General features: G+C 49.9%; 2 protein-coding genes across 2 annotated transcripts in view; both read right to left on the reverse strand.

The window, feature by feature from the left end:
• Positions 1–499: 499 nt before the first annotated feature.
• PLAC9 (placenta associated 9) lies at positions 500–14,961 on the reverse strand. The gene is made up of 4 exons (XM_046026886.1): positions 14,709–14,961; positions 4,557–4,654; positions 3,037–3,160; positions 500–2,601 (listed from the first exon to the last, which is right to left on the reverse strand). The coding sequence occupies exons 1-4, from the start codon at positions 14,758–14,760 to the stop codon at positions 2,555–2,557; spliced, it is 321 nt and encodes a 106-aa protein (XP_045882842.1). The 5' UTR covers positions 14,761–14,961; the 3' UTR covers positions 500–2,554.
• TMEM254 (transmembrane protein 254) overlaps positions 4,557–16,202 on the reverse strand; it is a 41,754-nt gene continuing 30,108 nt past the window's right edge. Inside the window, exon 6 of the transcript XR_006821221.1 lies at positions 4,557–4,654. The gene's annotated coding sequence lies outside the window, so the exon portion shown is untranslated. The remainder of the gene's footprint in view (positions 4,655–16,202) is intronic.

A 16,202-nucleotide genomic window follows, 5' to 3' on the forward strand; every position in this document is an offset into this window, starting at 1 on the left:
AAAAGGAAAAAGCATCCAGATTGGAAGTAAGTAAAACTTTTGTTCACAGATGACATGATCTTATGTAGAAAATTATAAATCCTATCCACACAAAAACTAGTAGAGCTAATAAATGAATTCAGCAGAGTTGCAGGATATAGGTAACAAGATCAAAATACAAAAATCAGTTGTGTTTCTATATAGTAGCAGTGAACAGTCTGGAAGTGAAATTAAGATTCTATTTATAGGGCACCTGGGTGGCTCAGTTGTTAAGTGTCCGCCTTGGGCTCAGGTCAGGATCGCAGGATCCTGGGATCAAGCCCCACATTAGGCTCCCTACTCAGTGAAGAGTCTGCTTCTCCCTCTCCCCTTTCCCCCCTCACCCCTGCTTATGCTCTCTTTCTCTCTCACATAAATAAATAAAATTTTTTAAAAGATCCTATTTATAATAATATCAAAAAGAACAAAATATTTAAGGATAAATTTAAGTTGGTATAAGACTTTTACACTGAAAGAAAATACGAAACAGCCTGTGCTCACGGATTAGAAGACTCAGTATTATTGACATGGCATATACTCTGCAAACTGATCTACAAATTCAATTTAATCCCTATAAAAGTTCTAGCTACCTTTTTACAGACTTGGACAAGCTGGTCCTAAAATGCATATGGAATTGCAAGGGACTGGTCCCCAAATAGACCAAAAAAAAAAAAGTCTTGGAAAAGAACAACAAAGTCAGGGATCTCACATTTCTTAATTTCAAAACTTAAGCCATAATACAAAGCTATAGTAATTCAAACTGTGATGCTGGCATAAAGATAGACATATGGATAGGATAGAATTGAGAAACCTAAACCTGTGCTTAACAAGGGTGCCAGAACCATTTCATGGTGAAGGAATATTCTCTTCAACAAATTATGCAGGGACAACTGAATATCCACGAGCCTAAGATTGAAGTTGGAACCCTACTTCACACCATATACAAAAAGTAATTCAACATAGATCAAAGAACTAAATGGAACAGCTAATGCTATAAAATCTTAGAAGAAAAATATTCATGACCTTGGATTTGACAAATGGAGTCTTAGATATGACACCAAAAGCATAAGCAACAACAAAAAAAGTAGGTAAATTGGACTTCATCAAAATTACAACTTTCGTATTTCAGGGGATACTCAATAAAGTAAAAAAACAACCTACAGAATGAGAGAATACTTGTAAATCATGTATCTGATAAAAGCTTAATATCCATAATACGTATAGAACTCTTACCACTCAGCAACAGAAAGAATGCAATTTTAAAACATGGGCAAAGGACTTGAATAGACATTTCTCTAAAAAAGACAAATGGCCAAGAAACACAAGAAATGCTGCTCCTCCACATTAGGGAAATGCCACTTAAAACCACGATGAGTTACCACTTCACACCTAGTACAATGGTTAAAATAAAGATGGTGAAGATGTGGAAAAACTGAAACCTTTATATACACACTGGTAGTGGGAGTAAAAAATGGTACAGCCGCTGTGCAAAAACCATTTGGTGGTTCTTTAGAAATTTAAACGAAGAGTCACTATTTGACTCAGCAATTCCATCCCTAGTCAGAGACCCAAGAGAAATGAAAGCATCTATGCAAAAACTTGTACATAAATATTCATAGCATTATTCATAATAGCCAGAACGTGCAAACAATCCAGATGTCCATCAACTGATGTATGAGTAAGAGTGGGGTATCCATACAATGGGGTGTTACTCAGCGATAAGAGGGAACGGAGTACTGATACAGGCTACAGCCTGGATGAAACCTGAAAACACGGTGCTCAGTGGGAAAAAACTTGGACACAAAGGCTACACGTTGAATGATTCCATTTATATGAAATGTCCAGAATAGGCAAGTCCATAGAGAGAGAAATATTAGTGGCTTCCGAGGGATGGTGGGAGGAGGAATGGGAAGTGACTGCTTACAAGTAGTACAGGGTTTCTTTGGGGGATGATGAAAATGTTCTGGAATTAGCATACAGCCACGTGAAGCCACTGGATTTGTACAATTCAAAAATGATTAAAATTTTGAAATTTATGTTGTGCGCATTTTACCTCAGTAGAAAACTTTTTAAAATTGCACACAAATTTGCACACGTGTCCTCTAGGGATCTTTCGCTGACATGTAGATTTTGATGCGGGAGTTCTGTCTGGGCCCCAAGTCCTGCATTTCTGAGAGGCTCCCAGGTGATCTCACTGCTCCTCGTCTATGTCCGCATTTTGAGTAGGGAGGCTGCTTGGAGGGCCCCTGTGCTATTCTGGGCCTCAGGTGCTTCATCTTTGAACCAATTCCTGCCCTGTCTGCCCCTATAAGTAAGGAGGGCAGGAACACTTACCGCCCGAGGTCTCCCCGATCTGAGCCCACAGGAGGACATGGGCCCCAGGGCCTGAGAGTAGATGGAGAAGGGGCCGTGGCTATAGGGGTCACTCTCAGCAGACACAGGGGAGACCAAGGGAGGAGCCTTTATTTTGCACCGAGCTGATGAAGGCAGGCCAGAGGTGCAGCTCTGTTCTCAGAGGAGAGCTGCCACACACGTGTCACTTCCAGCTGCTGGGCAGCTCAGGCTCGGGGGTTCCAAAGTGATCTGAAAGAGAGGGGGCAGCTCAGGAGTGCTGCAGGCCCCCTGCCCTCCCCTCCCCTCCCTTCCCAGTCCCCAGAACTCCTATGCCAGGGAACACAGGGCACAGGGAGGGAGCAGGGGGCAACCCCCTCTGACACCCCATCGGAGGGGTCTGTGGTGGCCCAGGATGGGGTCCTTGCAAGGGACCTGAGAGGAGCGCAGGAGCTTTGAGCCCGGCAAATGGCCCGGGGAGGAGGCAGGAACTCTGGGCCAGCTCTTCCAAAAGCCCTGACCAAGGTGCCCGGCTGCAACGCCCCCAGGCAGGACTGAGGGCAGAGAACAGGCAGGGAGAGTTGGGGGATGCCTCCCCACTCCATTCCAGAAGGCGCCAAGCCCTCTCCCGGCTTGTCCAGGCCACATCCCCAACCCAAGCTGTCCTCTGCCGCCCCAGCCGCTCACCATCTCCGAGGAGGTCAGGGGTGGGGCCAGAGGGCCCTGGGGGAAGGTTCCAGGCCAGCTCCTCCAGCTGGCCCAGCAAGCCTTTCAGTTCCGTCTCCAGGTGCTCCACCGTCTTCTCCACCGTCTAGAACAAGAGAGATGGCAGCGGGGCATGCGGGAGCACAAGAGTGGTGCTAAGTCTTGCTTCTTTGGCCATATCCTAAGGGACACCTGGCAGCCCAGTGGGGCGCAGCAGGGAGAGAACTGAGTGCCAGGAGGACCTAAGTCTTCCTTGTTCAGGTTCTGGCCCTGGAGGCCTCTCAGTTCCCCAGATGTTAGAATCCTAGGGCTTCACTCTCTAAGGCTGCTCCTGGCCCTGGCAGGAGTCAATGCACTCAATCACACAGGTTTGGCGTAGAGCAACCCTGGGATTCCTCTTTCCCTTGCTGGACTTTACCGGGAGAGCCCATTCTTTTTGTCGCCCCGCCCCCTGGTGGCCACTCTGCCAAATGACAGGTTTGGGATTTTGAAACGTTCTTTTGTCAGGGTTCCTAACTTCTTCCTGAATGAACCCCATTAGCAGTCTGGTGAAACCTACAGACCGCTTCTCAGAAAAATACTTTAATTGAAAAAAATAAAGCATGTGGGATTTCCAAGACACAAATTGCATTAAAACCTTATTCAAGTACTAAAAGTTAAATCTTTGATGTAAAAATATATGTATTGGGGCGCCTGGGTGGCTCAGTGGGTTAAAGCCTCTGCCTTCAGCTCAGGTCATGATCCCAGGGTCCTGGGATCGAGCCCCGCATCAGGCTCTCAGCTCAGGTCATGATCCCAGGGTCCTGGGATCGAGCCCTGCATCAGGCTCTCTGCTCTGCAGGGAGCCTGCTTCCTCCTCTCTCTCTGCCTGCCTCTCTGCCTAGTTGTGATTTCTCTCTGTCAAATAAATATTTAAAAAAAAAAATATATATATATGTATTTATTAACTCATGAAATAACGTAATCTAACAACAGGTCTAACAACTACTGTAACTTTGACATACAGACTAGGATGAATAACACATTGATATATTCACAACTATAATGGGATGAAATTATCTGTGATTTCTATTGAGAACAAAGTCACCGTACTGGTAAATACATTTACGGTTTGTTGTCTGTACTTATAATGAATGGAATGCTAAATTTCAGTTAAAGGTTTGTGAAAATAAAGTATAGATCTTTTCCCACACAAGTCATAGACTGGTGTTACAGACCATGGCTGAGTGACAAAACACGGTGACTGAATGTCCACCAGCTCATTGTGTAAGGACATGATCTCGAGCTGGGTGGAAGCAAGGCCCGTGGGGAGACAGGGTCTGTAAAGGGCTGGTGAGCCTAACAGCCCAGGGAGGGAGGGAGATGCTTCACATGGAGGCCAGGGAGCAGGACTGGCCTGGATTTCCCCCATTTTCCAAAGCAAGATTCTCCTGAGCCCTAGAAAGCTACCAGTCTGGCAGGCAGTCCCGAAACTGCCTGTCCTCCCAAACCACCCTGGTTACCTCCTCTATGACGTCTAAACGGTCGTGGACAGCCATGTATCTGTCACACCCTGTGTTCCAGGCCGGTTCTCCACGGAGGGGCACAAAGGGCTCAGCGGCTGTGGGAAAACAAGCCTCGTCACCATATCCTATAATACCAGAGACCCCTGCCAAGCACTGGGCTCCACGAGGTGGGTCCTGAAAACAGTCACAAAGAGAAGCAAAGGAAGCCCGAATGTGGGTCAGGGTATGAGGATGGGGTGACCCAATCACTCACTTTTGTCTATGGCCCTGGTCCCTTCCCATACCCAGGTGGGCTTCTTGAAGGAGATATTGCCTGAACTCTGTAAGGTGAGGAAGGGAGGAAAGATCCCAGACAGACAGAATGGCGTGTGCGAAGAGAGAAAGGCATAAAATGGCACAGTATCATGCCCAAACCCTCAGCGGGCTGGAGTGGCTGGAAAGTACAGGGTGAATGGGAGGAGAGGGAGCATGGACACAAAGCCAGATGCCCCAATAAACAAACCATGATGCTTATTTGGGGTTTATTTCAACAGAAGAGTCACACGGTCATATATGAATTCTGTAAATACAGAGAATGGATTGGAGGGATTTATCTTAGAAGGCAGAGGTTATTGCAGTAGTCAGTGTGAGACATGAGGAAGCGAGACAGGGCAGTAGGAATAGAGGATGAGGAGATATTTTAGCCATCGCCTTGACATTGGTGACTAGTCAGTCACATCCAACATTTGATGAGTAGTAACCGTGGTCCGCATAGTACGCTAAACCAATGTGTGAACTCAACCAAACTTCACAACAACCCAGTTACAATCCCCAGCTGATACACAGAGGGGTGCAATGCTATGGGCAGCGTCACACAGCAAGTCTGGAAAACCTGAGGTTCGTCCTCTTCGCCTCTTGGTTCATCCCTTTTTCCCCTACATTGGTTCCTCCTTGGTTCTTCTGGCACCAACCAGCCCTCACACCGGAAGTCTCAGGGTCCATGTTCTGGGCTCAGGTTTCAGTGTTGGTGGCCCCAAGACAGCTATGGGGCATCAGAGTTGGCTGGAACCTTGGAGAACCCAGACGCTCTGGAAGGAGGTTACTGTCTCCAAAACATAGCGAAGCGAAGAGTTTCACTGAGGACGAGGTGGTCAGCCAGGGCTAAAGCAGCAGAGAAGTCTGGCGAGGTAAGGATGGAAAGACAGAGCGAGGAGAAAAATCACTGCTAAATCCCACCCCAGCATTGTTCACAGAGCAGTGGAGGCAAAGCAAAGTCTAGATGCCGTGGAACCAGGAGGGAAAGAGAGGTCCAAGGGCAGAAACGTGGATCCTGGGAAATGTTTCCCTGAAGCTTGGCTGTGAAGGAAGGGAGATCAGATCACATGGTGTACAGAATGTTTCTTGCTGTTTCTGTTCTTTGAAGAAACAACCATGCTGATAGCCTGAAGGGCGGGAGCGCTGAGGAGAGGACAGGCTGGGAGCCCAGCAGTGGGGGGCGGGGGGGGTCGGCGCTTGGAGGGGAAGAGGGGGCCCACAGAAGTGGTAAAGGCAGACCTCTCCTCAAAGGGCCAGGACGCAGACTGAGTTCTCACCTGTTCGCTTCCCTCTAGTCCGTGAAGTGGGAAGGGAACCATCTGCTGGAAATTCACGTTGGCTTATGAAAGAGGAAGCTAGTTGTGAAGTTTTCGGGAATTCTGTGAGGGGGCTGTTAAACACAGCCGTGAAAATGGGAGGCACGGTGAGAGGAGTTACATCACAGAAACCGGCAAATGACTTCTTTTTGTCTTTGTCGTCGTTTTCTCGAGCCACTTTATCAGCAGATCACTGGGGAGGGTGCTCGACCACAGAGAGGGCCTCAAAAGGAGGCGAGGAGGAGGAAACCCATGCTGAAGGACCCCACTCCAGGGGGATATTTGGAAAGACCAGTCCCCCAGCGAGCCACCCTGGGTACAGAGCGGCCAGGACGGGGGGCTGGATGGAGCAGAAGCCAGGGGTCTGCAGAGATAGTGTGGGGAGATCAAGGGAGCAAAGGATTGAGGATTTTGCCAGCAAGGAGTTAAGGGGATGAGCTCTGGAGTCTAGCTTGGATGATGAAGGAAAGGGGGCCAACAAGAAGGCCCATAAATTGAGAGAAATGGAGGAGCTGACAGGACTGGAAGTCCTGGTATATGACGGAGTAACAGAAGGAATGAGTGGTGACCGACGCTGCAGTTTCAGCTCTGAGAAGTGGAACAGCTTCGGGTGACAATACGAACGTTGTGCTCATGGATGTGGGCGTCTGAGGCAGAGTGGGGGCAAGGGTTATTGGACTGAATCTATTTAGGCGCAAAACTGTTGTACTGTAAGACCCTGGTGTTGGCTGGGCTGCCCAAAGGGACATACAGAATCACCCAGAAGGCTGGCGGTTCTTGAGGGAGGGACAGCGATGGTGAGCCATTTTGCTGGTGATGAACACGTAACTCTGGGAGGTTGAATGAACTGTCCAAGGTCACATGGTCAGGAAATGACTGGACCCCAAGCTCCCTGGCCCTCTCCTGACCCCACCTCAGCAAGCTGGCCTCCAGAGCTCTGCCAGAGCGCTCCCCCCACCCCCACGCCGTCCTGAGATGTTCCAACTCTATCTGGATCCCAGGTCTTCCACGAAGGGGAGTGAACCAAGAGCAGAGACCAAACGTCCTTCCACTCTGAGCATTTTTTATGGAGATCAATTTGTTTCTATAGTTTCCTTTTCATTATTTGCTTCCACTAAATTTCAAAAAGCTTCTTCAAAAAGACAAATGGTCTTGTTGACTTTGGGTTGGGGGATGGACATGACATGGTACTTTGGTTATTATTTGTTTCATCTATGTGTGGCTGGAGTGAGCACTGGTGTTTTTTTGTTTTTTTTTAAAGGAGTCTTCTAGAGATCCATATGGAAGTTTCTAGAGATGAAATGCTAGCATGTCTTGGAGTTACTTCAAAGTACTCTAGCATGGGAGTGGCAGGAGACAGGGGTGGCCACAGAAAATTGGCCAAGATTGATAACTGTTGAAACTGAGTGATGGGGACATGAGAGTTCACTCCACTCCTCTCTACTCTTGTATATCTGGATTGATATGTTCCATAATAAAAGCCAGTTGTCTGGTGGGGTTGTTAGCAAAAAGAAGAAGCCATCGTGGGCTGTGTGCGTGGGTGGGAAAGTTCAGGATGAGGCGGGGGTGGCCTGAGGGACCCCACCTGGAGGGTTGTGCTCTGTTCTGGGCCTTGGAGAGGCTAGAGGCGGCTGCAGTGAAGGGATGCAGAAGCTTGACTCATGTGTCTCAGCTGGAGAAACGGGGAGCCCAGCCAAGAGAGGAGGGACTTCCTAGGGGCTAAAGGAGCTCCTCTCACCCACAAGGAGGTCTGTCCGTGAAAAGGGGGTCTGCCCACTGGGGGTCTTGGTCCACAGACGCCCTCCACAGGCTCTGTCCACGGGCCCCTGGCCACATCTCTCCCCGGAGCTTCGCCTGCCCTCTCCCAGACCCAGCTCGGGCCGGGAGGAAGCAGTCTGACCTGGCTGGCCAAGTGCGGGGTTCTGCCAGGCCTGTAAGTCATGAACAACATGAGTCTACTCCCCTCCGTTCGCCTAAAACGTCCTGTTTTCTACATGTCGGCAATGAGGTCTAACTTGGCTCCAAAACCCCTCCAGGGAGAAGGATTGGCCGAAGTTACTCTCCACATCACATAGCACTAATCCTTCACATCTGGACAGAGCTGTGGCCTGGGCCCTGCTGCACAAGTGTCCGTGAGCTCATCGGTGAGAGAAAGCTGGGCCGGGGCCCTCACCGTAAGGCTGCGCTGCGGCTCCCTCGGCCACGCAGGCCCTCACCCCACCACTGACCCCACTGTGCAAGGGCCGGAAACTCCCTGGGGGGCCCCTGTTCTCACCCTACTCAGCCCGGATTGGTGTGGGCCTGTGGGAAACTTTCCTCTCCTCCCGGAGCCTCTGCTGCCTCCTTCCTAACCCGGGGTGGGGAGGCCCGAGGCCCGGCCCTCCTGGCCCCTGCAGTTCATGCGGGCTGTGGTTCTGTCTTTCGGGGCCTGCTGAGAGCCTCATAAATTAGCTACAAGGACAGAACTGTTGTGAGTCAAGGACAAGTTCTTTCTTGGACCAGAAGGTCCCACACGTCACGAGCTGGGTGTCTTCCATGTCTTTGAGCACCTCAGTGGGAAGGGGCCCCGGATAATGCCTGCTTCACAGTTTTGTTGGGATGCTCGTGAGCGGGGAAGGCTGCAGTGTGGCGGTAATCTTGCCTGAACAGCCAAGCTGTGGTTCCCCGTGTTCCCTTCCTTCCTGTGCTCCCGCCTGCCCTGCCCCGGCCAGTTGGGAAAGAGACCTTCTTGGAGGCCAGGTTGTTTTCCCTGGCCTGGCTCCCACTCGGGGCCTATGTGCACCCTGGATGGTGGCCATGGGTGGAACACAGAGCTCTGGTGAGAGTAGGCTGCGGTGGAGGCCAGAGGCCCCGCGAGACACTGGGCTCACTTCGCCAGTTAAAGAGACATGGCCACCAGGTCCCCATCCTCTGAGGCGGGAAGTATGGCCTCTCCCACATACAGCATAGGAGACCTTTTGTGTCTAGGACTTAAACACTAAGAAAGCAATTACAACTCAAATGACTTCTGTGATGACACGTAATTTCTCAGAGGCAACTCTGTACATTGCCATGGTTCCTGAGTCATTGAAGACATACTCTGCGTTGACCAGCAATGTTTGTCACTCAGGGATTAATTGTATTTGGTCACATTCAATGTAATAGAATAATAAAATTTACCACATCAATATTTGTATCAAAATTTACGATTCATTTAAAACCATTGGTGGTTTTTAAACTTTTTTTTTTTTTAAGCAGAATACTACTTGCAAACAATTACATGAAGAATGCCAGTAATGTGCAACTTCTATGGCTGAGCCAAGAGAGAGAACCTCGAGTCCCCCCAACAAAGAGCTCAGATTCAGAGGCACACCTGGATTTGGTTTGGGGAGAGACACATCCTCCTGTCCTCCTTGGATCTGAGTCTTGCTGGTCCCTCTGAGAGCACATCAGGGTCATTCCAGTACATTTAGTATCTGATTACAGCAGGTAAGCTGGGCTACTATCCCAAAAGGCCCCCTGAACTTTACATGAGTTGTTGTTTTTGTTTTTTTTTTTTCTCATGTACGAGTTCAGAGGTAAACTGCAAAAGCCCACAAGGCAGGGAAGGTCTAAGAAGCCATCCAGAATAAAGCTGTCTCCGCACACTATGAAAAGCGCACCAAGGCTGGGTGTCAGAGACGCAGTCCAACTCTGGGTTTACTGACAGGGCTCTTTGCCTCCCCTGCAGAGAGCGAGGGATCTGCACTGCCAGATCTACTTTGCAGGATTGCTGTGCTGATTCAAAGGAATTGTGCCCTTGAAGATGCCTTGCAATTGCCAAGTGACATGCAAAGGCCCTGGGGGGCATCCACCAGGGTAGCAGAAGATGGAGCAAGGCAGGGATTTGCTCCCCAGGGCTCTGCCTCTCCTCTCCACATGCAGCCAACGTTCTGCTGGATCACTTCAACCAGCTCTCACGATGGAAAGGCATCTATTCTAGGAATAAACCTTACAAGGATCCAAGGGATGCTTGGGAGGAATTCTCCAACAAGGACACAGAGGGCTCAGTGCTGACCTGGCTCTCGGTGCTCTCTTAGAAGCCAGTCCCACTCACCATACTCTGTTTCTTCACCTTTACAATGGGCAGAACCATACTTCATACTGGAAGCTACTGTGGATTAGTGAGCGCTCACGGTGCACCAAGCTTTCTGCTGAGTGCTTATGTACATTATCTCATCGGATTCTGTCAAGAGCTTAGAACACTTACCTCCCTTTTTTACAGACTAGAAAACCAAAGATCAAACCAAAACTCATGAATAACATGCTGGAGTTTACATAGCTAGTAAGCAGGAGGGACAGGATTTGTATCACACCTGCCTACTAGGTCTATATTGTGCACTGGCAGTGATGTGAGCTTTTGTAAGTTAAGGGCCTCCTATCTTGGGGTCTCAGCTGCCTCCTCTGTAACAGGGAGAAACTCAGCATGTCTCACTCCACATTGCTTCTATTTCCCTGCCGTTGAGACCTACAGCTTAGAAACTTCTGCACGTGGGCATGTTAGTCATTAAAGGAATTTTGCTACCACCAAGATTTACAAAAACTGCTTTCTTACCTGAAACCTATCTCACTGGAGGAGGTACCGAAGTGCATACAGAGTTGACTATGTTAAGATTTACAGGGAGGACATACACAGTTTCCTACAAGCAAAGATCAACTGAGCAGGGACAAAGAAGTTAGAAGACCTTTTCCTTTCCTTCCTTTTTTTTTTTTTTTGGTAAGATTTATTTATTTGTTTTAGATAGAGGGAGAGAGTTGGTGGGGAGGGGCAGAGGGCGTGAGAGAAAGAATCTCAGGCAGACTCCTTGTTGAGTGCAGAGCTCAACCCCAGGACCCCAAGATCACTACCTGAGCCGAAATCAAGAGTCAGACACTAAACCGACTGAGCCACCCACGCGCCCCGACATGACATTTTTTGGTGTCTACAGACATCAGTCATCTTATGACTCCAATCCCCTCCCACTTCCCCCGTTCCTAACATAAAAGAAGTTCAACTCTGGTACTCGGAGAGGTGGTTCTCTGGGACCATTGATAGTCCACAGTCTCCTCAGTTTGCTGGCTTTCCAAATAAACTGGCTTTCCTACCCCAACTTCTTGCCTCTCAACTTACTGGCCTGTCATTTGGCCAGCAAACAAACTTGGACACAGTTACAAATTTAGGGACTTGACAGGTATGGGGCCAAGGGGACCTGTTCAAATGATACCTTTGCAGCTGCCTTGGGGCCCCAGCAGAGTCCAAATGCATGCCTCTGACCGAATTGTCTTTGAGTGGTTTGCAATATCCATTTGTGTAAAAAGAAATGCTGATTTTCACAACAGTCCTTCAGCATCTTCCTCTTTCACTCGAAGCAGAAAGCAGGATTCCAATGACAGACAGATGGCCATGGGGCTTGGAGCAGGGGTAGACAGTGAGAGCGTGCCCAAAGGGCCTCAAGGCATGGGTGACAATTAATGAAAGGACCAGGCGCTAGGACCTTAGATTCCTCTGATGGGAAAACAGTAAAGGAACTCAGCAGAAACCTTCACTTTTAAAAAGGGCTCTATAAATATCACAAGCAATTTGTTTCCATCAATATGTAAAGAGTTTTTACAGATCAATATGAAAAACCCCAGTACCACAACTGAGAAGCCCAAGACAATTCACAAGAATTGTAGAAATGACCAATGCATTTAAAGAAAAAGTCTAACCTCAGTAATAATCAAAGAAATGCAAGTTAAAGCAACAAATCATCTTAACACATTCTTGCGTAACAACAGACGTTTCTGGATCTAACTACCATTTTATAGACAATACAGGGGAGAGAAGAACATTTAGAGGACTTCTGGCAGATACAATCAGCTGAAATCTAATGTGGAGAACTTTTTAGGACAAACAACCCAGTTGTTTCCATAAACACATTTTGAGAAAAAGAGGGGGAAAGAGAACTTACGTGTTAAAAGAAACCAACTGACATACCAGCCCAAAGCAATGTGTGTTCCTTATTTGGATAAAACAAAACCAAATGTAACAACATGACACAATTAGGGACATTTAAACACTGATCAGATATTTGATGATATACGAAATTATTGTCCAGGGGAGCCTGGGTGGCTCAGTCAGTTGGGCATCGGACCCTTCATTTCGGTTCAGGTCATGGTCTCGGGGTCGCGGTTTCAAGCCCTGCAACAGGCTCTGTGTTCAGTGCACAGTCTGCTTGAAATTCTCTCACTCTCCCTCTGCCCCTCCTCCTGCTCTCTCTCAAATAAATAAATAAATCTTTAAAAAAAGAAAATATCAGGGCACCTGGGTGGGTCAGTCATTAAACTTCTGCCTTCAGCTCAGGTCATCATCCCAGGGTCCTCAGCAGGAAGCCTGCTTCCCCCTCTTTCACTCCCTCTGCTTGTGTTCCCTCTCTTGCCATGTCTCTCTTACTGTCAAATAAATAAATAAAATCTTGGAAAAGAAAAATAAATTATCGTCCATTTTTTAGGGTATGATAATGGTATTGCAGTTATGTTTATGAAAAGATTACTCATCTTTGGGATGCCTGGCAGAGTCGGTTTGGAGAGCATCTGACTCTTGATCTTGGAGTTGTGAGTTTGAGCCCCACACGGGTATACAGATTACTTAAATAAATAAAACTTAGAAGAAAAAGATTACTTAAGGAAATATTTAAAAGATTACTTAAGGAAAGAGATACTTAAGGAAATATTTATGGATGAAAATATATGATGCCTAGAATTTCCTTTAAGATTATTGGAGGAAGGAGAGAGAATGTGGGTGACAAAGGAAACAAGACTGTCCATGAAACAATATTGCTGAAGTGGGGCGGTCGGTACACGGGGGGGTTCACCGTGCTGGTCTGTCTTTACCTCCAGGTGATTTCATAATCAAAAGTTAAGGAAAACAATAGTAAGTTGCCCAAAGTCTGAAAGATTCCACACAAAAATGTGTGAACTCAGGCTGAGATTACATTAATACTTTCCCCCTTTTAAAAAAAATCTGTAGCTAGGAGCGTGCATCATCAGAAAGGAAGTCATGTTTGAAACGGGTTTTAAATTGAAGTGTATATACCAGTCACGACTAAGGAGGCCCCAGAAAGTCCGCCACTTGTGGGTGGCAGCCAGCTCCTCCCTCTCGGGGAGCACAGACTGGGCTTTGTGCCCTGGGCTCCCGGAGGAGGGGCCGGAGGAGGAAAGGGGGGGAGAAGGACCTGCACTGTGTCCTCCGTGCTGAGCACAGTCCCAGCCACTCTTCGCACAGGAGGAGGCTGTTGGTCCTCCGTAATTAACAGGTGGGGAGACTGAGGCTCAGAGAGATCAGTGAAGCTGAGGGGATGAGACCGGGAGCCAATGTGTGCTGAATTCCATGCTGGGGATTTCTTTCGTTCCATTCCTGCAGCCCCCTCTGCATGGTGGGTATCATTTTCCCCAACTTACAGAGAAGGAGACAGCGTCCCCGAGGGAAGGGACCTTCCCTCACCCAAGAAACTCAGCCAGGGGTTGCTCAGGATCCGCACTGGCCTCCACCCTGCCCCTGGGTGCTGACTCCCACAGAGGGCCGTGCCCAGAAAGGACTGGGACAGGAGGCTTCTGTCCTAGCACGGGGCACTTCACCTGTGTGACTCACATCCTCTGACTCTGGGCTGATGGGTGAGAAGCCTGGAGGGGGCAAGGGCCCCCCTGAGTGGTTAGGAGGCCTGGATGCCTGGTGAGGCCTCTGGCTTGGCTCTGCCAGGAGACCTGAGCCTTCCTCTCACCAGTACTGCTGGGAGGAGCACCAGCCCCGCTGGCTGAGGGCTGCATGAATGAGAGTCTGGGTAAAAGGGAGTGTGGCTTCTAAACTGTGAAGTACCAGCCATGTGCAGGGTCTTGGGGTGGAGCGTGAGCATCTGGCAGTAAGAAGTCTCTCTCCAGACGCCCATCTGGGCCTCACCTAAGACGGGGCAGCACCAAGGCTGCTGTCTGGGGAGGGGAGAACTGACAGTGCCAGGCAAGGCCCCCGACGGAGGGAGCACCAGAGGGCCTCTCCCTCCTGCACCCTAAGCCCCAGCCCCCTATCACTCAAGGCAGCTCAGGCTCTCAGGGAAGAGCTCCGGAAGCAGGAAGACTGACCTGCTCACCTAGACCGCAGAGCCCTTGCGGGCCAGAGGGCAGGTGAAGCCGTGGCCCTTCTCCCGGGGCCGCCTGCCCGCTCGCGGGCCGTGCTGGGCCAGGCCTGGGTCATCGCCTGCCGGAACTCCGCTCCAAGGCAGTGCCCATGACCCAGGCCTGGGCGCCTCTGCAGGCTCTCTGGAGGCAGCTGGCCCCGGGGGTGCTGTGGGGATGTGTGCCCACCCTGCAGCCGTAACCTCCCTCCCTGCGATCCTTGTCTCCTCTTTCTCCTCGGCCCTCGAGTCTCTCCACTCATTCTGTACGCTCTCATGTCTCTTCTCAACCCTCCCTCCTGGGACCGTCCCGGCTTCTCCAGCTCTCCGCTCTTCCGCCCGCTCGGTTTACCCCTGCCCCCCGACCCCGGGCCACGGCCCCCGGCCCCACTCACCGGCAGCGCGGAGCAGGGCGAGCCCGGCCAGCGCGCAGAGCAGGGGCCGCATGCTGCCGGCCGGCGGAGCGCAGCACAGCGACTCCCCGCCGCCGCGCCCCCAGGCCCGCGCCGACCCGCCCGCAGGAAATGCTCGCCTCCCGAGCCAAGATTCCTAGGCGGCTCCGGGCTCTCCGGCTCGCGCGATCCGCCCCCTCCGGAGACCCCGCGGGGCGGAGGGGCCGTCGTGCCAACCTGGGCGCCTCCCCAGCCGGCCCCCCCCCCCCCCCCCCCCGTCCTCAGGCGCCGGAGAGCGGGAGGGGGCGAGGGCTGGGCTCCGGGCCACCGCTCCCAGCACTAGGGGTTCAGGAGCCCATTTCGCAGACCCGCACACTGAAGTCCTCCACTCGCAGCGCCAGCCCACGAACCTGCACCCCGAGGGCACGAAGTGTGGAAGTGTTTGTCCACCGACAAACAGGTCATAAATTCCATCGGACGGTGTCTGGCCCTGAGAGAGGGACGCAGGGGTGGTGTCTGCCTTTTACAGAAACTTCTTTTCTGCTAATGGGGTCCCAGCAATGTTACAAGATACTTAAAAAAAAAAAAAAAAAAGAAAAGAAAAGAAAAAAGGAAAATCGTGACTTTTATTCAGATATAAAATGAGTATATGCTCGAGATTTTCTTTAGCTCGCTGGTCACGAGGGAACCAGGGAGAGGTGACAACCAGTCGGAACAACAGACACACATCTAGAACACTGGCAAGGAAGGGCGGGCGGAGGTGAAGCTGGCTTCTTCCACACACACACACACACACACACACACACACACACACACACAAAGCTGGCTTCTTACACACACACACACACACACACATACCCAGTAACTGAACCTGTAACAGGAATCATTTGAATATCTGTAGACGAGAATTATTTTAATTGCTCTCTACAATTTACAGACTTGTAAAATGGCTTGAAGGCTAGGAAAGACCCAGAGCCCTAATCCGATTCATGGGGTGCCTCGGTCGCTCAGTCAGTTAAGCTTCTGCCTTCCACTCAGGTCATGACCCTGGAGGAGAGCCTGCTTCTCCCTCTCCCTCTGCCCACAGCTCCCCCTGCTTGTGCTCTCCCTCTCTGTCTGTCAAATAAATAAATTTTTAAAAAATCTTTTAAAAAGTCAGAATCACAGTGTTCAGCAAATACTTAAGCTCTGTACTAGTTAGTGTTAGATGAAGCCTGGAGGAGGAAGGAGAGAAGTAATTCTCAACATCACATATGTCTGCCTCCAGGGGTTCATGTTCTAGAAGTACGGTCAGATTAACAAACCGCAGCTCAGCTTTGATGGCTTACTTCCACACAGACAACCTCTCTGGTCTTCACTGCAACTCCATGAAGGGTGCATCCTATGTCCCTCCTGCAGATCAGGACATGGAAGCTCTGAGATGTTAAGAACCTTGCCCATAAGGCTAAGAAGGGTAACCAGAAGGCTAAAACCTCGAAGAAGGGGAAGCCCCACTGC

Source organism: Meles meles, chromosome 13, assembly GCF_922984935.1.
Source record: "Meles meles chromosome 13, mMelMel3.1 paternal haplotype, whole genome shotgun sequence".
Lineage (NCBI taxonomy): Eukaryota > Metazoa > Chordata > Mammalia > Carnivora > Mustelidae > Meles > Meles meles.